The sequence below is a fragment of the Emys orbicularis genome, chromosome 9 (genome assembly GCF_028017835.1).
Source record: "Emys orbicularis isolate rEmyOrb1 chromosome 9, rEmyOrb1.hap1, whole genome shotgun sequence".
Lineage (NCBI taxonomy): Eukaryota > Metazoa > Chordata > Testudines > Emydidae > Emys > Emys orbicularis.
The window spans coordinates 51,052,479-51,075,602 of record NC_088691.1 but is presented as its reverse complement, the minus strand read 5'-3'; the positions used below and the strand labels follow the sequence as shown (position 1 = coordinate 51,075,602).

General features: G+C 49.4%; 1 protein-coding gene across 2 annotated transcripts in view; it reads left to right on the top strand.

The window, feature by feature from the left end:
- The window catches only part of RAB6B (RAB6B, member RAS oncogene family), a 149,822-nt gene that overhangs the window by 102,809 nt on the left and 23,889 nt on the right, over window positions 1-23,124 (top strand). The window contains exons 3-5 of one of the 2 annotated variants that reach the window (XM_065410953.1): window positions 2,778-2,831; window positions 9,957-10,062; window positions 18,657-18,768. In XM_065410953.1, coding sequence (XP_065267025.1) covers window positions 2,778-2,831; window positions 9,957-10,062; window positions 18,657-18,768 — 272 coding nt within the window. The remainder of the gene's footprint in view (window positions 1-2,777; window positions 2,832-9,956; window positions 10,063-18,656; window positions 18,769-23,124) is intronic. The other variant, XM_065410954.1, reaches the window with a different exon arrangement.

Sequence of the window (23,124 nt, the reverse complement as noted above, 5' to 3'; positions counted from 1 at the left end):
GTGCTGTCGACTGCCTCGTCCTCCTCATCTCCTTCCTCATCTTCCCCGTCCGCTAACATGTCCGAGGAACCGGCCGTCGACAATATCCCATCCTCAGAGTCCACGGTCAGTGGTGGGGTAGTGGTGGCGGCCGCACCTAGGATGGAATGCAGTGCCTCGTAGAAACGGGATGTCTGGGGCTGGGATCCGGAGTGTCCGTTTGCCTCTTTGGTCTTCTGGTAGCCTTGTCTCAGCTCCTTGATTTTCACGCGGCACTGTGTTGCATCCCGGCTGTATCCTCTCTCTGCCATGGCTTTAGAGATCTTCTCGTAGATCTTTGCATTCCGTCTTTTCGATCGCAGCTCGGAAAGCACGGACTCATCGCCCCACACAGCGATCAGATCCAAGACTTCCCGATCAGTCCATGCTGGGGCCCTCTTTCTATTCTGAGATTGCATGGCCATCTCTGCTGGAGAGCTCTGCATCGTTGCCAGTGCTGCTGAGCTCGCCACGATGTCCAAACAGGAAATGAGATTCAAACTGCCCAGACAGGAAAAGGAATTCAAATTTTCCTGGGGCTTTTCCTGTGTGGCTGGTCAGAGCATCCGAGCTCGGACTGCTGTCCAGAGCGTCAACAGAGTGGTGCACTGTGGGATAGCTCCCGGAGCTATTACCGTCGATTTCCATCCACACCTAGCCTAATTCGACATGGCCATGTCGAATTTAGCGCTACTCCCCTCGTTGGGGAGGAGTACAGAAGTCGAATTTAAGAGACCTCTATGTCGAACTAAATAGCTTCGTGGTGTGGACGGGTGCAGAGTTAATTCGATGTAACGGTGCTAAATTCGACTCCTAGTATAGACCAGGCCTTTGAGGAGATCAACAAGCATGTGGACAATGGGGATCCAGTGGATATAGTGTACTTAGATTTTCAGAAAGTTTTTGACAAGGTCCCTCACCAAAGGCTCTTAAGCAAAGTAAGCTGTCATGGATAAGAGGAAAGGCCCTCTCATGGATTGGTAACTGGTTAAAAGATAGGAAACAAAGAGTAGAAATAAATTATCAGTTTTCAGAATTGGTAAGAGAGGTAAACAGTGGTGACCCCAGGGCTCTGTACTGGGCCCATAGAATCATAGAAGATTAGGGTTGGAAGAGACCTCAGGAGGTCAACTAGTCCAACCCCCTGCTCAAAGCAGGACCAACACCAACTAAATCATCCCAGCCAGGGCTTTGTCAAGCCAGGCCTTAAAAACCTCTAAGGATGGAGATTCCACAACCTCCCTAGGTAACCCATTCCAGTGCTTCACCACCCTCCTAGTGAAATAGTGTTTCCTAATATCCAACCTAGACATCCTCCACAGCAACTTGAGACAATTGCTCCTTATTCTGTCATATGCCACCACTGAGAACAGCCGAGCTCCATCCTCTTTGGAACTCCCCTTCAGGTAGTTGAAGGCTGCTATCAAATCCCCTCCTCACTCTTCTCTTTTGCAGACTAAACAAGTCTAGTTCCCTCAGCCTCTCCTCGTAAGTCATGTGCCCCAGCCCTGAACATTTGCCCTCCACTGCATTCTCTCCAATTTGTCCACATCCTTTCTGTAGAGGGTGGCCCAAAACTGGACACAGTACTCCAGATGTGACCTCACCAGTGCCGAATAGAGGGGAATAATCATTTCCCTCGATCTGCTGACAATGCTCTTACTAATGCAGCCCAATATGACCAGTCCTATTCAACATATTCATAAATGATCTGGAAAAAGGGGTAAACAGTGAGGTGGCAAAATTTGCAGATGATACAAAACTACTTAAGATAGTTAAGTACAAAGTAGATTGTGAAGACTTATAAAGTGATCTCACAAAACTAGGTGACTGGGCAACAAATAGCAGATGAAATTCAGTATTGGTAAATGAAGAGTAATGCACATTGAAAAATATAATCCCAACTGTACATATAAAATGATGGTGTCTAAATTAGCTGTTACCACTCAAGAAAGAGATCTTGGAGTCATTGTGGATAGTTCTCTGAAAACAGCCACTCAATGTGCAGCGGCAGTCAAAAAAAGTGAATGGAATGTTGGGAATCATTAAGAAAGGGATAGATAATAAGACAGAAAATATCATATTGTCTCTATATAAATTCATGGCATGCCCATATCTTGAATATTGCATGCAGATGTGGTTGTCCCATCTCAAAAAAAGATGTATTGGAATTGGAAAAGGTTCAGAAAAGGGCAACAAAAATGTTTAGAGGTATGGAACAGCTTCCATATGACTGGGACTTTTCAGCTTGGAAAAGAGATGACTAAGGTGGGATATGATAGAGGTCTATAAAATCATGACTGGTGTGAAGAAGGTAAATAAGGAAGTGTTATTTACTCCTTCTCATAACACAAAAACTAGGGGTCACCAAATGAAATTAATAGGCAGCAGGTTGAAAACAAACAAAAGGAAGTATTTTTTCACACAACGCACAGTCAACCTATGGAACTCTTTGCCAGAGGAAGGCCAAGACTATAACAGGGTTAAAAAAAAGAACTGGATAATTTCATGGAAGATAGGTCCATCAATGGCTATTAGCCAGGATGGGCAGGGATGGTGTCCCTAGCCTCTGTTTGCCAGAAGCTGGGAATGGGCGACAGGGGATGGATCACTTGATGATTACTTGGTCTGTTCATTCCCTCTGGGGCACCTGGCATTGGCCACTGTTGGAAGACAGGATACTGGGCTAGATGGACCTTTGGTCTAACCCAGTGTGGCCATTCTTATGTTCTCTCATTTCCTGTCTCCCTCTCTTACAGGCTACAATCGGAATCGACTTCTTATCAAAAACCATGTACTTGGAAGATCGGACAGTAAGTGGCAGACGCTGCTGAACCGCTGACCATGCCAAAAGAAGTTCTGTGCAGACCCCTGTGGAAGAGGGAGCCACTAGCTATAATCCCTTCTATGCTGTCCAAACCTACCCCAGCAAATACCCCAGCTGGGCCCCTCTCTTTCTCTTCGTGCTGCCAATGTTTGACTTTCACAGATGGCTTCACTCACAGTTTGGGTACTTAAGGGGACTGAAATCCCCTTCCCCTGCCTCCATGCACAGTAACTTCCCCCATGCGGCTTCGCTGCTGACCTCCTCCACCCCACTTTGAGAAGTCACCTCACTAGTAGTGGGGTGCAAGGATGGCTGCATACCAGAAAGACAGTTGTCGCCTCCCTTGAGCAGAGAGGGACAGTTGGGTTGGGGTGAAGGTTGAACATTTCCACCAAGGACTGACCTCAGAGTACCAAAGCCCTAGGCCATCCAAGTCATCAGGAACCCACAGACACACGACTGTGCTGAAGGAGTCCAGCTGATTGACACACTTACACCAAACACCCCAAAGGAGGGAACTTTGACACAACAGCCAACTCTGTCCCAGCCCTGCACATAGAGCCTAGAGACCCCCGTCTCCACTGCCCTTCTGCTCCCCTCCACCCCATGGAGGCCCTGACCTTGTGTGGACAGGGTTCTCTCCCCACATGTATACACACGTTACACCCCATGAAAGTGCTTGGAACAATCACAGCCCTCGTATCGGGGGGAGCAAGGGCAGCTCCCTCCATAAGGCGCCAGGGGTACAAATTGCCACACAGGGGGAGGGGAGAGGCAATTAGATGGCCCTGCTTCCTCTCTTCCATGCTGGCTGGCTGCTCCGGGCAGGGGCATAGGGCAGTGTGTGCGTTCCTGGGAGCACTGAGGGAGATTGGGCCTCCATTCCCTCTTGACCCTCCCCTTGGGGTGATGCACCTCCACACCCGCCCGTCCAGTCAGTACTTTAAGACCAGATTGGGCAGTCCATGGCCAGGTAGGCCACTCTCTCTTCTAACTCCCACGCAGGCCTTTCTGCCCCTGGAGAGCAATGACCACATGTAGCTAGCACCACAATTCACCCCAAATGGGCTGGAGAAGGGGAAGGGTTGTGCCGGTGAGGGGCATGTGCAGTGCCTCCCTGTGCAACCTGTGGGGTGGGACTGCCTGCTCCTAGTGCAGATCAGTGCTTTCAAGGCACAGTTGAGCCCTGAGGAGGTGGGAAGAAATGCCCTGGCTCTTCAGTTTTGCTGGACAAGGGCAAGAGGTTATCCCCACTGGCCAGCCATCCCCTGTAATCTGCCAGCCCACAGATCGTACAGAAAATGGCACTAGAAGGAAATCTGTTTCAAGTTTTTGATTTATTGATTTTTGGGGAAAATTTTATACAAGGGAATGGGAGAAATGGAAGTGAAATGTAATGAGTTGCTACAGCTTCATCCATAAACAGCCTCTCACCACTATCACAGTGTTAATGCACTCAGAGACATCTGTCTTGGGTTTAATAGGCTGGTTCTATTTCAAACAGCACTCCAGTCGTTCTGATGAAATCCACTGCTCAGCCGCAGTCAGAGTGGAGGAGTGACTACAGGAAGGCCTGGCTACATTCCTTCAAAGGGAATTTGTCTCCGACCCAAGAGTTGGAGGGTGAAGACAATTCAGCTCCCACAATTTTTTAAAAACATCATAGTCTTAGGCCTTTGAAATGGTGTGGGTAGACACAGTGCTCATGAATGTGAGGGACTAACCTCACAGTGCTGAGTCATTAGAATTCAAGTTGGCACTGAACAAGCTCCCCTAACACAGCTCTGCCAATGCACCAAGGTCCTGACCTGTAATACTAGGCCTGAGCAAGGACTGAGAATCATTGGATGGTGGGGGTAGGGGAGATAAACAAATAGGGACTAGGCTGGAGCTCACCAAACTCATGTCTTCTAATGATCTAAGATTTGAAATCAGGTTTCCAGGGGTGATAGGCAACCATTTACTCAGTACACACACTTAATTCCCTGTTTGCACCTCTCTTTCGGGTTCAGGTTTTCATATGCATCCTTTCACCAGTGGACTCCACCCCTGGCCAAGGAGAATGAGCCTTTTCGTGTTCAGCCTCCATCTCACTTCTCGACAATTGGACGCCAGCTGTGACCTGGGATTCCCCATACAGCCGCATTTTCCTTTAGTCAGAGGAGTTGTTCCATAGGAGACAGGGGCTGGAATTTTCAATGGGGCCCAAGGGAGCTGATGTTCAGTGGGGAATGTGGTGCCTAACTCCCTTAAATTCTTTTGGCTTACAGATGTATTGGAGCATAAGCTTTCGTGGGTGAATACCCACTTTGTCGGATGCATGTAGTAGAAATTTCCAGAGGCAGGTATAAGTATGCAGGCAGGAATCAGTCTAGAGATAACAAGGTTAGTTATATCAGGGAGGATGGGGCCCTCTTCTAGCAGTTGAGGTGTGAACACCAAGGGAGGAGAAACTGCTTTTGTAGTTGGCTAGCCATTCACAGTCTTTGTTTAATCCTGAGCTGATGGTATCAAATTTGCAAATGAACTGAAGCTCAGCAGTTTCTCTTTGGAGTCTGGTCCTGAAGTTTTTTTGCTGCAGGATGGCTACCTTTAAATCAGCTATTGTGTGTCCAGGGAGACTGAAGTGTTCTCCTACAGGTTTTTGTATATTGTCATTCCTAATATCTGACTTGTGTCCATTTATCTTTTTACGTAGTGACTGTCCAGTTTGGCCGATGTACATAGCAGAGGGGCATTGCTGGCACATGATGGTGTATATTACATTGGTGGACGTGCAGGTGAATGAACCGGTGATGTTGTGGCTGAACTGGTTAGGTCCTGTGTTGGTGTCACTGGTGTAGACGTGTGGGCAGAGTCGGCATCGAGGTTGTTGCATGGATTGGTTCCTGAGTTAGAGTTACTATGGTGCGGTGTGTGGTTGCTGGTGAGAATATGCTTAAGGTTGGCGGGTTGTCTGTGGGTGAGGACTGGCCTGCCTCCCAAGGCCTGTGAAAGCGAGGGATCGTTGTCCAGGATGGGTTGTAGATCACTGTTGATGCGTTGGAGAGGTTTTAGCTGAGGACTGTAGGTGATGGCCAGTGGAGTTCTGTTGGTTTCTTTCTTGGGCTTGTCTTGCAGCAGGAAGCTTCTGGGTACACGTCTGGCTCTGTTGATTTGTTTCCTTATTTCCTCGTGTGGGTAGCGTAGTTTTGAGAGTGCTTGGTGAAGATCTTGTAGGTGTTGGTCTCTGTCTGAGGGGTTGTAGCAAATGCGGTTGTACCTCAGCGCTTGGCTGTAGATGATGGATCGTGTGGTGTGTCCGGGATGGAAGCTGGAGGCATGAAGGTAGGCATAGCGGTCGGTGGGTTTGCGGTATAGGGTAGTGTTGACGTGACCGTCACTTATTTGTACCATGGTGTCTAGGAAGTGGACCTCCCGTGTAGATTGGTCCAGGCTGAGGTTGATGGTGGGGTGGAAGCTAACAACTCTGCCATTATAATGTCATACAACCCTGACATTATAATCAAAGAGGCTGATAAAGGAGGTGCTGTTGTCATCATGAACAGGTCTGACTACCAAAAGGAGGCTGCCAGACAACTCTCCAATACCAAATTCTACAGGCCACTTTCCTCAGATCCCACTGAGGAATATACTAAGAAACTGCACCATCTACTCAGGACACTCCCTACACTAACACAGGAACAAATCAACATACCCTTAGAGCCCCAACTGGGGTCATTCTATTTACTACCCAAGATCCATAAACCTGGAAATCCTGGACACCCCATCATCTCTGGAATTGGCACTCTCACTGAAGGACTGTCCGAATATGTGGATTCTCTACTCAGACCCTACGCCACCAGCACTCCCAGCTATCTCCGTGACACCATTGATTTCCTGAGAAAACTACAATGCATTGGTGATCTTCCAGAAAACACCGTCCTAGCCACCATGGATGTGGAGGCTCTCTACACAAACATCCCACACACAGATGGAATACAAGCTGTCAGGAACAGTATCCCTGATGATGCCACAGCTGTGCTCTGTGACTTTATCCTCACACACAATTGTTTCAAATTTGGTGACAATATATACCTCCAGACCAGTGGCACCGCTATGGGCACCCACATGGCCTATGCCAACATTTTTATGGCTGACCTGGAACAACGCTTCCTCAGCTCTCGTCCACTCACGCCCCTTCTCTACCTATGCTACATTGATGACATCTTCATCATCTGGACCCATGGGAAGGAGACTCTGGAAGAATTCCACCACAATTTCAACAGCTTCCACCCCACCATCAACCTCAGCCTGGACCAATCTACACGGGAGGTCCACTTCCTAGACACCATGGTACAAATAAATGACGGTCACGTCAACACCACCCTATACCAAAAACCCACCGACCGCTATGCCTACCTTCATGCCTCCAGCTTCCATCCCGGACACACCACACGATCCATCGTCTACAGCAAAGCGCTGAGGTACAACCGCATTTGCTACAACCCCTCAGACAGAGACCAACACCTACAAGATCTTCACCAAGCATTCTCAAAACTACGCTACCCACACGAGGAAATAAGGAAACAAATCAACAGAGCCAGACGTGTACCCAGAAGCTTCCTGCTGCAAGACAAGCCCAAGAAAGAAACCAACAGAACTCCACTGGCCATCACCTACAGTCCTCAGCTAAAACCTCTCCAACGCATCATCAGTGATCTACAACCCATCCTGGACAACGATCCCTCGCTTTCACAGGCCTTGGGAGGCAGGCCAGTCCTCACCCACAGACAACCCGCCAACCTTAAGCATATTCTCACCAGTCACCACACACCGCACCATAGTAACTCTAACTCAGGAACCAATCCATGCAACAAACCTCGATGCCAACTCTGCCCACATATCTACACCAGTGACACCATCACAGGACCTAACCAGATCAGCCACAACATCACCGGTTCATTCACCTGCACGTCCACCAATGTAATATACACCATCATGTGCCAGCAATGCCCCTCTGCTATGTACATCGGCCAAACTGGACAGTCACTACGTAAAAGGATAAATGGACACAAGTCAGATATTAGGAATGGCAATATACAAAAACCTGTAGGAGAACATTTCAGTCTCCCTGGACACACAATAGCAGATTTAAAGGTAGCCATCCTGCAGCAAAAAAACTTCAGGACCAGACTCCAAAGAGAAACTGCTGAGCTTCAGTTCATTTGCAAATTTGATACCATCAGCTCAGGATTAAACAAAGACTGTGAATGGCTAGCCAACTACAAAAGCAGTTTCTCCTCCCTTGGTGTTCACACCTCAACTGCTAGAAGAGGGCCCATCCTCCCTGATTGAACTAACCTTGTTATCTCTAGACTGATTCTTGCCTGCATATGTATACCTGCCTCTGGAAATTTCCACTACATGCATCCGACGAAGTGGGTATTTACCCACGAAAGCTTATGCTCCAATACCTCTGTTAATCTATAAAGTGCCACAGGACTCTTTGTCGCTTTTTACAGATCCAGACTAACACGGCTACCCCTCTGATACTATAATTCTTTTGGAAATCTCAGTCTAGATTAGTTATTGGATTATTAATTGGCTATGGAGCCTTTTGTGCGCCAGTAGAACTCCATCCCAGGTTGGCCATGACCCGTTTGGCCTGGGTGACCGGAGTTGGTGGCTTCACTCCAGTTCCCAGTGGACCGATGTTCATATTCTCCAAACCACCCTCATGACTGGCACTAGTTGACCTCTTTGGCTATGTCTACACAGCCCATGACAGCGAGCCTCCCAGTCCTCAGGTCTGCAAGCCTCATGTTATCTTGCTTAACCTAGCTGTGGAGACAGCACTTTGATGTTGTGGCTCAAGCTGGAGCTTGGGCTAACCTCTGCCTCAGCTTCTGAGCCCAAGGTCCAGCCCAAGCTGCTATGTCCACACCACCATTTGTAGCACAGGCCTGAATCTGTCAACCCGGGCTGGGAGGTTCGCTGGCGCAGGCTGTGTAGATATGGCCTTTGCTGCTAAGGCAACAAACGTCATAGGCAGGGAGACCGAACTCCTCTTTGAGCCCTAGAGCAGGTCCTTCCCAAGTAGGTTTGAGGCACACAGCTGGGATAGCGTGGGGAGGCTTGCACTGCCACTGCCTGGGCTGTAACGGCTCTGAGGAGAAAAGGAGAACTTCACTCGCCAGGGTTGTCAATCTAGCACTAAAACATGTATAGTTATTCCATCTCCATGTTCCTTCAGGCCTGGGCTCCCTCTTACTGCTTCGCCAGCTGAGGAGAGCTGGATGAAAAATTTTCAACTGGAAAAAAAATGCAGATTTGGAGACACTGAAACATTTTGCAGATTTGTGTCATTTCTGCCAAATTGTTTGTGTCAAAACCCTCCCCCCAGCCCAAAAACCTGAAAAAGACCAAATATTTTGGTTAGAAGGTTTTGAAATGAAACAATTTGATTTTTTTATTCAAAATGACCTTGTTATGAAACATCCTTCAATGTTTTATTTTAAAAATGTTTTAAAGAATGCTTGGCATTTTGTTCAACCCATAACAAACATTTATTTTTTTTAACTTTTCGATTTGCCAAAATTTTGAAAAATTCATTTTCGGGTCAACTTGAAACTAATTTTTTCCCCAAAATTGCCAGCAAATCGAAAAATCCCTTATGCCTCTATTCACACTCCTGTAACGGCTCCTAGATCTATACCGTGCCCTTTCATCGCTCCAAACAGCTTAACGAAGTTTGGACTTCACCCACACTTGAAATGTAGCTCCTTCTGGGATGGAACATGGCAGCCACTTAACAGCACCCAGCAACACCTCCTAACAGACTAGGACAGGAAATGAGGACTGCAATATTTCCAAATGGAACGCCAAAGGGAATGTTAAAGATAGATGAAGAGAGAGTCGCAAAACTGTTGTCTGAGGCTGGGAGTTTCAACGCAACCTGTGGAAGTTAGCAGCCTGAGTCTCATTGGCACCAATCTCCCTTGGGCTCTTTGGAAAACTCCACCCTAACCACCTCTCCTGTTCTTCCCTTCTGCCTTCACCACCCAATTCCTCCTTTCTTTTTGTTTCTCCTGCTAATTGTTTGTCTCTCATCTGCCCCCTCCCCCGGCAGGTCCGATTGCAGCTCTGGGACACGGCGGGCCAGGAGAGGTTCCGAAGCCTGATCCCCAGCTACATTCGTGACTCAACAGTGGCCGTGGTTGTCTATGACATCACAAGTGAGTCGTGCTTTCCGTCCCAATGTCCGTGTGCCCATGCTTGGTGCTGGAATGGCAGATGCTACTCTGCTGCTACCCAGCGCGGATGTGGGCCACCATTTAGGAAGGCAGTAATGCAGGGCAGGGAGCCAGAATGGGCTCCAAAGCAGGGATGCAGGGATGTACTGCAAAAAATGCTGTGCAGCGGGGAGGGGTAAGTGCAGACGAGAGGGAAATCAAAGTTTTCTAGAACCGCAGATACATACAAGGTCTCCTACAGCTCCGGTATGGCCAAGCTCTGCGCAGCGCAGGACCTGAGGGGGTGCTGGATGGCAAATGTGGCTGATCATCAACTTTGCATTCCCCTGGTTCCTGAGGCGCTCTAAATTGTGCCTCTTATGACAGACTCCAGGGGGCTGCCACGCCAACCAGGGATGGCCTGTTAGGGCAGCTTTACAGCCCTTGGCTCTGCGGGTCTGGGAGCTGGTCCCAAAGGCTCTCAGAGTCCAGCTGGGGGAGTCTTGGCCGTCAGCGTAAAGTGGCTGAAAACTGCAACCGGAGCTGTAGTGGGAGCGCTTGGCACAGGGGTGCAGGCCTGCACGAGGTGTGGGGAGGTGGAAGATCCATCCCCAGGGATCTCGTGTAGCCACTCTTTTTTACTGTTATTTCTATTACCTTGGGGCTAGGCGCTGTATGAACACACAGTTTTACTGGTTTAGACACAGGAGGTCCCTCATCTTCCCCCCCGCAGAGTCCCCATGTCAGTGCGTAGTGAGTGTAGTGTGTAGTGAATCAGAGGGCATGTTCTCATAGTGAACAGCACTGGCTACTCCCCTCTCCGGAGCTCGTGAACACTGGTTGGGGGACAGCCTGTACTTGAAGGTGACCCAAGGACATCCCTTGTTCCAAGGCCAGTGCCCAGGAGTACCTGTCCCCGCTGGCTATGCAGCAGAACTCAGCTGGCTCCCATAGGTCTTGTGCAGGGCAGAGCATTGGGCAGACTATGGAACTGGCTTGATTCAGTGCTTTTGTTACACTTAATTAAACAATTGGTTAATGAGTCTGGAACTGTGTTTTTATACCACAGATGTAACACAGAACAAGGGAGATAGTAGGTACAGGACAAGGAACCAAGGGGCACTGTGAAGTGGAACTGGACTCATAAGAGCTGCCACTCTGGGTCAGACCATGATCCATCTTCCCTAGTATTCTATCTCCAACAATGGCCCATACCAGAGCTTCTGGAGGAGTGTACAGAACAGGGTAATTATGGAACAATCCACCCCGTCTTCCACTCCTGGCTGCTGGCAGTCAAGCATAGGGTTTAATCCCTGACCATCCTGGCTAATAGCCATTGGTGGACCTGTCCTTCATGAACTTATTCAATTCTTTTTTGAACCCAGTTATACTTTTGGCCTTCACAACATCCCATGGCAATGAGTTCCACAGGTTGACTGTATGTTGTGTGAAAAAGTACTTTCTCTTGTTTGAATTAATTTATTTGATAATCCCTGATTTTTGTATTGTGGGAAAGAGTAAATAACACTTCTGTATTCACTTTCCCCCCCCTGATTGGCATTTTATAGACTTCTATCATATCCCTGCGTAGTTGTCTCTTTTCTAAGCTGAACAGCCCTAATCTTTTTAGTCTCTCCTCGTATGGAAGGCGTTCCATACCCCTCTTCATCTTTGTTGTCCTTCTCTGAACCTTTTCCAGTCCTACTGTGTTCTTTTTGAGATGGGGCGATCAGAACTGGACACAGTATTCAAGATGTGTGTGCACCATGACTTTATATAGTGACATTATGCTATTTTCTGTCTTATTTTCTATCTCTTTCCTAATAATTCCTAACATACTGTAAGCCTTTTTGACCACTGCTGTGCACTGAATGGAAGTTTTCAGAGAGCTATCCACAATGATTCCAACATCTTTCTTGGGTGGTAACAGCTAATTTAGAACCCATCATTTTATACGTATAGAGGGATTGTTTTCCAATGTGCATTATTTTGCACTTATCCATCCTGAATTTCTTTGGACATTTTGTTGCCCAGTCACCCTGTTTTGTGAGATCCCTCTGTAACACCTCACAGTCTGCTTTGGACTTGTCTTGGAATAATTTTGTAACATCTGCAAGCTTTGCTATTTCACCCCCTTTTCCAGATCGTTAATGAATAGGTTGAACAGCACAGGTCCCAGGAAAGATCCTTGGGGAACCCTCCTGTTCACCTCTCTCCATTGTGAAAATTGACCATTTATTCCTATCCTTTGTTTCCTGTATTTTAACCAGTTACTGACCCATAAGAGGACCTTCCCTCTTATCCCATGGCTACTTAGTTTCCTTAGGAGCCTTTGGTGAGGGACCTTGTCAAAGGCTTTCTGAAAGTCCAAGTATACTATATTGACTGGATCACCCTTCTCCACATGCTTGTTGATTCCCTCAGAGAATTCTAATAGATTGGGGAGGCATGATTTCCCTTTACAAAAGCTGTGTTGACTCTTCCCTAATAGATTGTGTTTCTCTGTGTGTGTGATGATTTTGTTCTTTACTAGAGTTTCTACCAATTTGTCTGGTACTGAAGTCAGGCTCACTGGCCTGTAATTGCGAGGATCTCTTCTGGAGCCCTTTTCAAAACTCAGCTTTACATTAGCTACCTTCCAGTCATCTGATACAGAAGCTGATTTACGTGATAGGTTACATACCACAGTTAGTAGTTCTGCAATTTCATATCTGAGTTCCTTCAGAACTCTTGGGTGAATACCATCTGGTCCTGACAACTCATTACTGTTTAGTTTATCGGTCTGTTCTAAAACCTCTTATATTGATGAATCAGTCTGGGACAATACTTCAGCTCTGTTGCCCAAAAAGAATAGCTCTGATGTGGGAATCTCCCTCACATTGTCTGCAGTGAAGACAGATGCAAAGAATTCATTTAGCTTCTCTGCAAAGGCCTTGTCTTCACTGAGTGCTCATTTAACACCTTTGTTGTCTAATGCCCCCACTGCCTGTTAGTTTTTGCATCTTTAGCAAGTTGCTTCTCAAATTCCTTCTTGCCCTGCCTTGTTACACTTTTACATTTTATTTGCCAGTATTGATGCTCCTTACGCTTTTCCTTATTAGGATTTGACTTCAAAAATTTAAATGATGCTTTTTCCCTCAGCATGGTCACTAATCAACACCACCTCGAATGGAGGCTCCCCAGGGCAGAAACTGTGCCTTTATTTTCACTGCCAAGTACCATTCATTCCTATGATGCTAGAGACAAATATACTCCATTCTGAACTATTCTTTGATGCCTGAGTTTCCCCCACCCATTTGCTGTCTCAGAAAGGGTTGTCTGTTTCTGCTCAGTTGTGTGCAGGTCTGAGATGTACTCCAGAGTCCTTCACATGGCCAGCAGCAGCACTGAAGCACAGCTGTAACTGGTACAATCTAGTGTAAGTGGTACAAACGAGCTTAGGAGCTACAAAGGACTTCTCATGCTTACTCCTGAAGGAAGAAACATCATAGGAAAGGGACCATGTGCACTGCTCAGATGGATGGGCCTGTAGGCAGGGAGCTAGATCCTATCTTCATGGAGAGTGGCACTGCATGTAGGGCTGGCCAGCCACAGTCCACCTTTCTCAATGTCCATTCCATAACTAGGAAGAGGATGCCTCAGAAGTGATTGATTTGTAAATCTCTGCATCCATCCAAGGGCAGGTGATTTCACGGGAAAGACAGTTGGTCTGTCATGTCATCAGATGCTGGACAAACATGTCTAGGATTTATTTCTTGGACAGAAATGCTGGGATAGATCCTCAGTGGGTGTGAATCGCCGCAGCTCCATTGAAGTCAATAGCACTATGTTGATTGACGCCCACTGAGGAATTAGCCCATCATATGATATAGCTCACAGATTGAATCATACAAGACGTCAGTGAGAAGAATGCTTGTACTCTTCGTAGCTAGCTGCGTGTTTATTTTTGTAAAATTCTATTAGAGATTTGCTATGTCAGAAGAGCCACGTTTAGATAAGAACATAAGAATGGCCGTACTGGGTCAGACCAATGGTCCATCTAGCCCAGTATCTGTCTTCCGACAGTGGCCAATGCCAGGTGCTCCAGAGGGAATGAACAGAACAGGCAATCATCAAGTGATCCATTCCCTGTCTCCCATTCCCAGCTTCTGGCAAACAGAGACTAGGGACACCATCCCTGCCTATCCTGGCTAATAGCATTGGTGGACCTAGAACATTTGTGTTCTTTGTGTTCATACACTTGTGGAACACGGGCAGCTACACAACATCCCAGCAGTAAGCAGTGGAACAGTTATATCAGAAAGGATGCTACCACAGAGAACCAAAGTCATGCCTGGAGTAACTCCGTTGGCCTCAGCAGAGCCACAGTCAGGATGGAAGTGACACATAGGACCTGATCTGCTAGTGCTTCGCCCCCTGTGCTGCACAAGTCAGACCTCTCCCATGCTAATGGATTGCACCCAGCACCCAGTTTTCTCTGGCGTAAATGAGGATACATGGCAGTGGAGAATCAGGCCCCTGGTGTATATTATTCCTAACCCTATAGTTCTAAGATGACCTGCTCTTAGGGTCCCATCTAGGGTGACCAGATGTCCCGATTTTATAGGGACAGTCCCGATTTTTGGGTCTTTTTCTTATATAGGCTCCTATTACCCTCCACCCCCGTCCTGATTTTTCATATTTGCTGTCTGGTCACCCTAGTCCCATCCCTGTAGCCTCTCCAAGGAGAGGGTGACACTATGTGAAAGGGGAAGCGTGTGGCTCCCTTGAGGAAGAAGAACAAAGCTCCCATCTTCACAAGCCAAAGCTACTTGCTTACAAGGAATTCAGTCCCAGCGGTAACTTTCCTAGGGCAGCCAGCCAGCCCGTTCTGCAGCTCGGTTCTCAGGAGAAGGCTTTCCTGAAGAGGGAGTCCTGTATGACACCCTAAAAATGGCCAGGCCCACTTTTCAGATTCAGCAGGCCTGGGCAAAGCAGCCAATCGGAGGAGATTTCCTAGGAGACCAGGTGTGTCCTGCACCCCCAAAAACATTCTAGAAGAATGTGGAAACCCACAGCCTGGGCAGGTCCAGCTGGGTGCATGAGCAATGGATGGGGGTGCAGGCAGTAAACCTGGGTGGGTGCAGAAGGAACTGGGGGCGAGTTGCATCTTGGGAATTTGCACACACTGAGTGTGTGTGATTGGAAAGACCAGATTGGGAGGGGTGGTAAAAGGAGGTGTAGAATGAATGCAGGTTGGAGTGTCTGGAATGAATACATGAAGCGGCGGTGAGTGGGACAAACAGGCAACGCGGGCATGCAAATATGTGTAAATGAATTCAAATTTATGCAAATTGCCCTATCCTGGGGATTCTCAGCTACAATGCAGCAGCTGTGAAGCAAGGACAAGAATTCAGAACCAGGCCTGACCTGTGTACACTGGTGATGAGAGGTGCCCATACAAGTTAGCCCTGTCCAGCAAGAAGGCAGTCTCCATGCTGAACAAGCATTGCAGGCTGCTCTGCTGCTACAGAGATTGAAAATGAGATCCAGTGCCTTTCCGCTGCTGTGGATCTCGAAGGCAAGGCCAGCCTTTGGCACGCTGACCTTTCTTTCTGCTTTGTATTCCGCTCCCATTGGTGGCACGGACGTGGGGTTTCTGTCGTGGCTGCTTCTAACAGAAATGGAAATGCAAAGTGACAGAGAAGTGACACGGGGGGCAGGGAGGCGGCTGCAGCAGGAGGGTGCCAGGGTTACGGAGCTGATCTGGGGATGTATTGCTCATTCACAATGTGTCGCTAAAAGGCTCCTCAGGACAGGACTACACCCCGAGTCCCTGTTTCAGTTGTCGTGCCTCCTCTCTGCATGCTCTCTCTGATGGGCGGCGGGTTCTCGACAGAGCTCCAGAGCAGAGACTGGGCCCAGCCCTTTGTGTATTGAGCTGAGTTACCGGCTGGAGAAACAGTCCCCAGTGAAGCTACATTCACAAGAGAATATGTCATCCTCAGCGGAGTGAACCTCTCTGCTGTTGTAGATTCAAGAGGTGGGTCGGGTGCCATCCTGGCAGGAGTTGGGTAGAACTGGCGCATGCAGCCAGGGTGGCGGTGACATGTGGAGCTTAGTACTCAAGTGGGAAGTTACGGACAAAAGTAATAGCAGCCGCTGACGGCTCTTTTTCCTCATTTTCCTTCACCGTTTGACCTTCCACCTCATACCCCTCCTCATGCCCTTTCTCCTGCACCCTCCCTCTACTCAGGGACTGTCTGGCATTCACACATCCCTTTGTTTCCACTCTCAGCCCCATTCCTCCTTCCGCAGACTCCTTGAACAGGAGATCTGTTCCAACCTCCATGACCCCTTCCCCCCAGCTCGCCCTGGCCTACTGCCATCAGCCTCTTCCCACTATAGACTCCTGCCACCAGCGCTGTTAATGTCCTTCTCTTGGCTCCTCCCTCTTGCCTCCCCGTCTTGCCCCTTGTGCAGACCAGTCCCCCTGTGCAACTGGGTGTGAAATGCTCCCATGCACTCATGCCAGCGGTGGCATGTCACTCTGCACAGGGGAGTGGAGAACCAGGCCCATTGTTCTCACTCTCCATCACCTTTCTGATGCCCTCAAACCGATTCGTCACCTCCAATTCTTCTCTCACTCTTCCAACATCTCCGTCAGCCTCTCTTTGGTGGGCTTCAACTATGCTGCTCTTCCTATGTGCCCCCAAGCTCTGCCCCCTCCCCCTCTATGGTCTCCCTTTAGTGCCCTTTAGAGGGTAACATGGGTTGGACCAGGAAGGGATCTCCCCTTGCACTAGCCAAGGAGAAGGGGGCAATGTGAATGCTCCTTACTTTAGCCCCTGCTGATCTCTCATGCTCCCATGAGTTTGTCAGGCACCTCTCCGTTGATGACTCCCAAGTCTAATTATCTTTCTGTTCATCTCTTCTGTCCTTCTCCAATATTTCCTCTGGAAGGGCTCACCCAGACGCTTAACTGGCTCTGTCCCTGTAAGCACCGTCTTTCCTGTTGCACAAGCTACTCACTTGGTGTTCTCTTTTCCGTGATTTCTTTCCTTCTCCCTTTACATCCCAACCCATGAGGCACTGTACAGCTCCATGCCTGCCTGTAGTGTAACATAAAGGACAATACGCAATGAGACAAGGTGAGTGAGGTAATCTGGATAGAAAGCTGGCCAGATTGTTGGGCTCAGCGGGTAGTGATCAATGGCTCGATGTCAATTTGGCAGCTGGTATCAAGCGGAGTGCCCCAGGGGTCGGTCCTGGGGCCAGTTTTGTTCAACATCTTTATTAATGATCTGGATAATGGGATGAATTGCACCCTCAGCAAGTTTGCAGATTATACTAAGATGGGGGGAGAGGTAGATATGCTGGAGGGTAGGGATAGAGTCCAGAGTGACCTAGACAAATTGGAGGATTCGGCCAAAAGAAATCTGAAGAGGTTCAACAAGGACAAGTGCAGAGTCCTGCACTTAGGACGGAAGAATCCCATGTACCACTACAGGCTGGGGACTGACTGGCTAAGCAGCAGTTCTGCAGAAAGGGACCTGGGGATTACAGTGGATGAGAAGCTGGATATGAGTCAGCAATGTGACCTTGTTGCCAAGAAGGCCAACAGCATATTGGGCTGTATTAGTAGGAGCATTGCCAGCAGATCGAGGGAAGTGATTATGCCCCTCTATGTGGCACTGGTGAAGCCACACCTGGAGTATTGTGTCCATTTCCAGTCCCCCCACTACAGAAGGGATGTGGACAAATGGGAGAAAGTTCAGCAGAGGGCAAGGAAAATGATTAGGGGGCTGGGGCACATGACTCATGAGGAGAGGCTGAGGGAACTGGGGTTATTTAGTCTGCAGAAGAGAAGAGTGAGGGGAGATTTGATAGCAGCCTTCAACTACATGAAGGGGGGTTCCAAAGAGGATGGAGCTAGTCTGTTCTCAGTGTTGTCAGATGACAGAACAAGAAGCAATGGTCTCAAGTTGCAGTGAGGGAGGTCTAGGTTGGATATTAGGAAACACTATTTCACTAGGAGGGTGGTGAAGCACTGGAATGGGTTACCTAGGGAGGTGGTGAAATCTCCATCCTTAGCGGTTTTTAAGGCCCGGCTTGACAAAGCCCTGGCTGGGATGATTTAGTCTGTGTTGGTCCTGCTTTGAACAGGGGATTGGACTAGATGACCTCCTGAGGTCTCTTCCAACCCTAATATTCTATGGTTCTATCTCTTTTACTGAACCTCACCCACCTTGTCTCTAATATCCTGGGACCAAGACAGCTACAACACCACTGCAAACAATACTTAATGATACTGTTACGAATGCTTTGCACTTAGTGCCTTTCTGTAAACACCGCAAGGTGCAGTATAAGCTTTACATTTTTAAACCTCACAACATCCCTGTCAAGTGTGATCAGACCCTGAAATAAACTGAGACACCAGGGATATTACTTGACTTGTCCAAAGTGACCCAGAATCCAATTCTCTTCTCAGTGACACCAGTGTAAAACCGGGAGTAACTCGACGGAAGTCAATCGAGTTATCACAGCAGATCACACAATTGTCAAAAATCATTCTCTTTCTCATAGCCACCTGCACTGTTTTGTCTCCTCACTCACAGATCTCAACTCCTTCCAGCAGACATCCAAATGGATTGATGATGTCAGGACAGAAAGAGGAAGTGATGTCATCATTATGCTAGTGGGCAACAAGACGGACCTCGCAGACAAGAGGTAAAGGAGGAGCCAGGGGCCAGGAGGGTGGGGGTTGGGGTGGGGACCGGGTATGGAAGAGAGCGGCATTATCCTTACAGCCCAGCAGTTCTAGAGCGGATTCTCAGATGTCACAGCTGATAAGCACTGACGTACCATTGGGAGACCCCTGTTCCGGTTGGAAGACTGGCCATGTTCAAATCGCTGCAACAGCCACGACACCTCTTTTCCTGTTGTGCCCCATGGTAACTCAGTGGGTAACATACTGAGTTTTACATTTTCCTTTGGGGAGGGCACTGAAATACTGTGAGTGTCAGATTGTCCGACCAAGTGTCATTACTGGGGTTACTCGGTACCCCAAGCACTGGGGTGCCAGTAGCGTGCCCAGCATACCACGTCTCAGAGGCAAGGACTGGAGGTACTGCAGCAGCTAGGCCCTGCTGCGCTAGCCCTGTTGGGCCCCAGTAACCACTGAGACACATGGCTCAAGGAGAGGTTTGTACTGAGGCTGGCAGGAAAGGGGAAGGCCGCACACACACTAGGGACAGAGGCTAAGTGAGCAATAGCGGTTCCTGCCTGGATACCTGGGGCAGTCCAGTCAAGAGCAGGGCTCTGCAGGGCTACTGCCTGGGGTGCCCGCTCCAGGCCAGTCTCGGTCCCAGCAAATAAGCCTTTGAGGGTTCCCAAGCCAGGCTCAGTTAGTGTCTCTCATTGGGGCCCCTCTGCACTGATTCTATGCCCAACTGCAACTGCTCCCCCAGAAGTCCCACACAGACCTGCACCAGCTGGAGCATCCAGCAGTCACAGTGGTTCTGTGCACAGTTCCCCCATTCCCGGGGCTTCTCTCCAGCTCCCTGCTACCCTGCAGCTCTCGCTCCCAAACCAGAGCCCTGTCACCTCCCGGCTCAGGATCTTCCCCCTTACCTGGCCTGGGGCAGGAGTACAGTGGGGCTGATGGGAAATGTAGTCCCCTGCTTTACAGATCCATGACCAGTGTTACTGGAGTAACCCCCTGCTGACGGCTCCTTCCATAAGCAGATCGGTTTCCATGTGTGCAAACCTCCTGGCCATGGCTACTAGTCTGCAGGATCCTGTCTCCCTCCCAGCAGCCTGTCTTGCCTTTTATAGGGGTCCTGAGCCTGACTGCAGTAGGTGCAGCAGCCCCTGATTGGTTTAGCTCAGGGACATGCTCCCAGGAGGCACTCAGCTGGGCCCACGGGTCCCAATCAGCCTGGATTAAAATATGAGCTGTTGAAGACAGGCTGGGAAGAAGTGGGCATTTTTGGTTGTGGCTGCTGACTAATAATGCCTAGCCCTTATCCAGAGATCTCAAAGTGCTCTCCCAAGAGGTAAGCATCATTCTCCTCATTGTACAGAGCTGAAGGCCTTGTTCCTCAGAGCTATTTGGGCACCTAACGCACATTGATTTTAGTGGGAGATAGGGCATCCTTTGAGGTTATGGGCCAAAGCAACTTAGCCTATAGGTCAGGGGCAGAGCTGGGACTAGAATCCAGGTCTTCTGTGGCCCAGTCCAGTGCACTATCAACTAGGTCACACTGCCAACATTTTAAAAGCTGCTGACAAAAATATTCCAAGAGGAAACGGAATTCCACTGAAATGCACCAGAGTAAATGGGGGATGGGACAAAATGGAACAAAAAAGGTAAACTCTTTGCAAGAAATGCAGTGCTTCTAGGCAGGTGTCTGATAGGAGCTCCCTGCAGCATCCCGGTGAAAAGAACAGCTGGAATTCAGTGGTAGGGAAATAAGGGCTTTGCATTTCGAGACCCTGTGAGACAGCTCTCTGGAGACTAGAGAGCTGGGGACCCAGTCTCCTGCAGAAGTGGAATAAAGCCACAGCCCCTTCCCATCCTGGAGCAGGGATTGCAAGGGTAGCATCCCTTCAGCATCAGTGCCGCGCTGATTGAAAAGAGGTGAGTGTGCTAGAGGCCAGCAAGAGCAATCTGGCAGCAAAGAATGGGTGCTGCAGGAGAGAACTGTCGCTCTGGGGATGGAGAGATGGAGTTTTCCAGATTCTGGGGGGGGGGTGAGCAAGATCGTGGAGGGGGGTGGGCTAGAGGGTGCAGAGGGGTGGATAAAGTAGAGAGACAGGAAGGGAGCCCATGCTCTGGAGATGGTAGGGTAGGGTTACCATACGTCCGGTTTTTCCCGGACATGTCCGGCTTTTCGGCAGTCAAACCCCCGTCCGGGGGGAATTGCCAAAAAGCCGAACATGTCCGGGAAAATGCCAGCCGGGCACTTCCCCTCCCGCGGCTGCTCTGCTCCTCCCCTGACTCTTCGGCTCTGTTTAAGAGCCGAGCCGCCTGAGCGCTATGGGCTTCAGGCAGCCCCCTTGCCTCCGGACCCCAGCCGCCAGCCGGGCACTTCCCGTCCCGGGCTCCGGCGGCACAGGGTCCGGAGGCATGGGGGCTGCCCGAAGCCGGTAGCGCTCGGGAAGCTCGGCTCTTAAACAGAGCCGAAGAGTCAGGGGAGGAGCAGAGCCTCCGGCCGCGGCGGCTCTGCTCCTCCCCTGACTCTTCGGCTCTGTTTAAGAGCCGAGCGCTACGGGCTTCGGGCAGCCCCCATGCCTCCGGACCCTGCGCCGCCGGAGCCCGGGAGGGGAAGTGCCCGGCCGGGGGCGCAGGGTCCGGAGGCATGGGGGCTGCCCGAAGCCCGAGCGCTACCAGCTTCACAGTTTGCCGGGCAGCCTCCAGACCCTGCGCCCCCGGCTGGGCGCTTCCCCTCCCGGGCTCCAGCTGCGCTGGGGAAGCGCCGGCCGGGGGCACAGGGTCTGGGGGCTGCCCGGCAAACCGTGAAGCCGGTAGCGCTCGGGCAGCCCTTTTCGCATGGCTGGGAGTGGGAGGGAGGAGGGGGCAGGGTTAGGGCGGGGAAGGGGCGGAGTTGGGGCGGGGCTGGGGGTGGGGAATGGGCGGGGCCAAGGCCCCGTGGAGGGTCCTCTTTTTTTATTTTTTAAATATGGTAACCCTATGGTAGGGGAATGTGGTAGTAGAGATCTGGGCAGGCAAAGGGAGGTGGAGTTCCTGGTTTCCACTGAAGAAAGCTGAGTTGTCAGAATACACCCATACTGCTGGGAGGTGGGGGAGGGCCCTCACTCCCCTTGTGGCCCTCCAAGACACCAGGAAACATGACGCTGGATCAGACAAAGTGACAGATATTTCAGTGGCTCCAGGCAGCTATCCAGCAACCTGTGGGCAAAAGGAGCTGCAGCTGGAGGGCAGAGGAAAGGGGCCAAACAGCAGCCAGCCTTCAACCCATTAACAGCTAAAAGAGCCACTGCTGAAGAATTTGGCATTCATCTTTAAGAAGTTTCAGAGTGGTAGCCATGTTTGTCTGTATCAGCAAAAACGAGGAGTCCTTGTGATATATACCATCATGTGCCAGCAATGCCCCTCTGCCATGTACATTGGCCAAACCGGACAGTCTCTATGCAAAAGAATAAATGGACACAAATCTGACATCAGGAATTACAACATTCAAAAACCAGTAGGAGAACACTTCAATCTCCCTGGACACTCAATAACAGACTTAAAAGTGGCAATTCTTTGACAAAAAAACCTTCAAAAACAGACTCCAACATGAAACTGCAGAACTGGAATTAATTTGCAAACTGGGCACCATCAAATTAGGCCTGAATAAAGACTGGAAGTGGATGGGTCATTACAAAACCTAATTTTACCATACTAATTTCCCCCTGCTGTTACTCACACCTTCTTGTCAACTGTTTGAAATGGGCCACCCTCATTACCACTACAAAAGTGATTTTTCCTCCCTTGGTATTCTACTGTTAATTGAATTGTCTCGTTAGACTGACCCCCCATTTGGTAAGGCAACTCCCATCTTTTCATGTAATATATACAGTAGCAGGTGTGTGTGTGTATATATATATATAATATATATATACAGGTGTGTATATTATATATATACACACCTGCTACTGTATTTTCCACTCCATGCATCTGATGAAGTGGGTTCTAGACCACGAAAGCTTATGCCCAAATAAATTTGTTAGTCTCTAAGGTGCCACAAGAACTCCTCGTTGTTTTTATCTTCAAGAAGTGTGTCCCTGGGGATGCTCGCTGCAGGTTTGTCGGTGTCCCTGCGCTGCTGATGGAGAACTTCGGTAGCTGTGTCCATTGGGCCCGTACATGCACTGTCTCTCCTCCATGGATGTGTTCTTGCAGCCTAGCAGTGGGCATGCCCAGGGCCTGTCTGCGGGGAGAGGAGAGGGAAGAAGGGCTGCATTAAGCTAAGCTTTGCAGGACTTTCAGCTTCCATTGTTCTCCCCTTCTCCCAGGAGAGGTCTGAGGCGCTGGTTGTTCCTTCAGGCCTCCAGAAGGCAGCTGAGAAGACAGGGAAT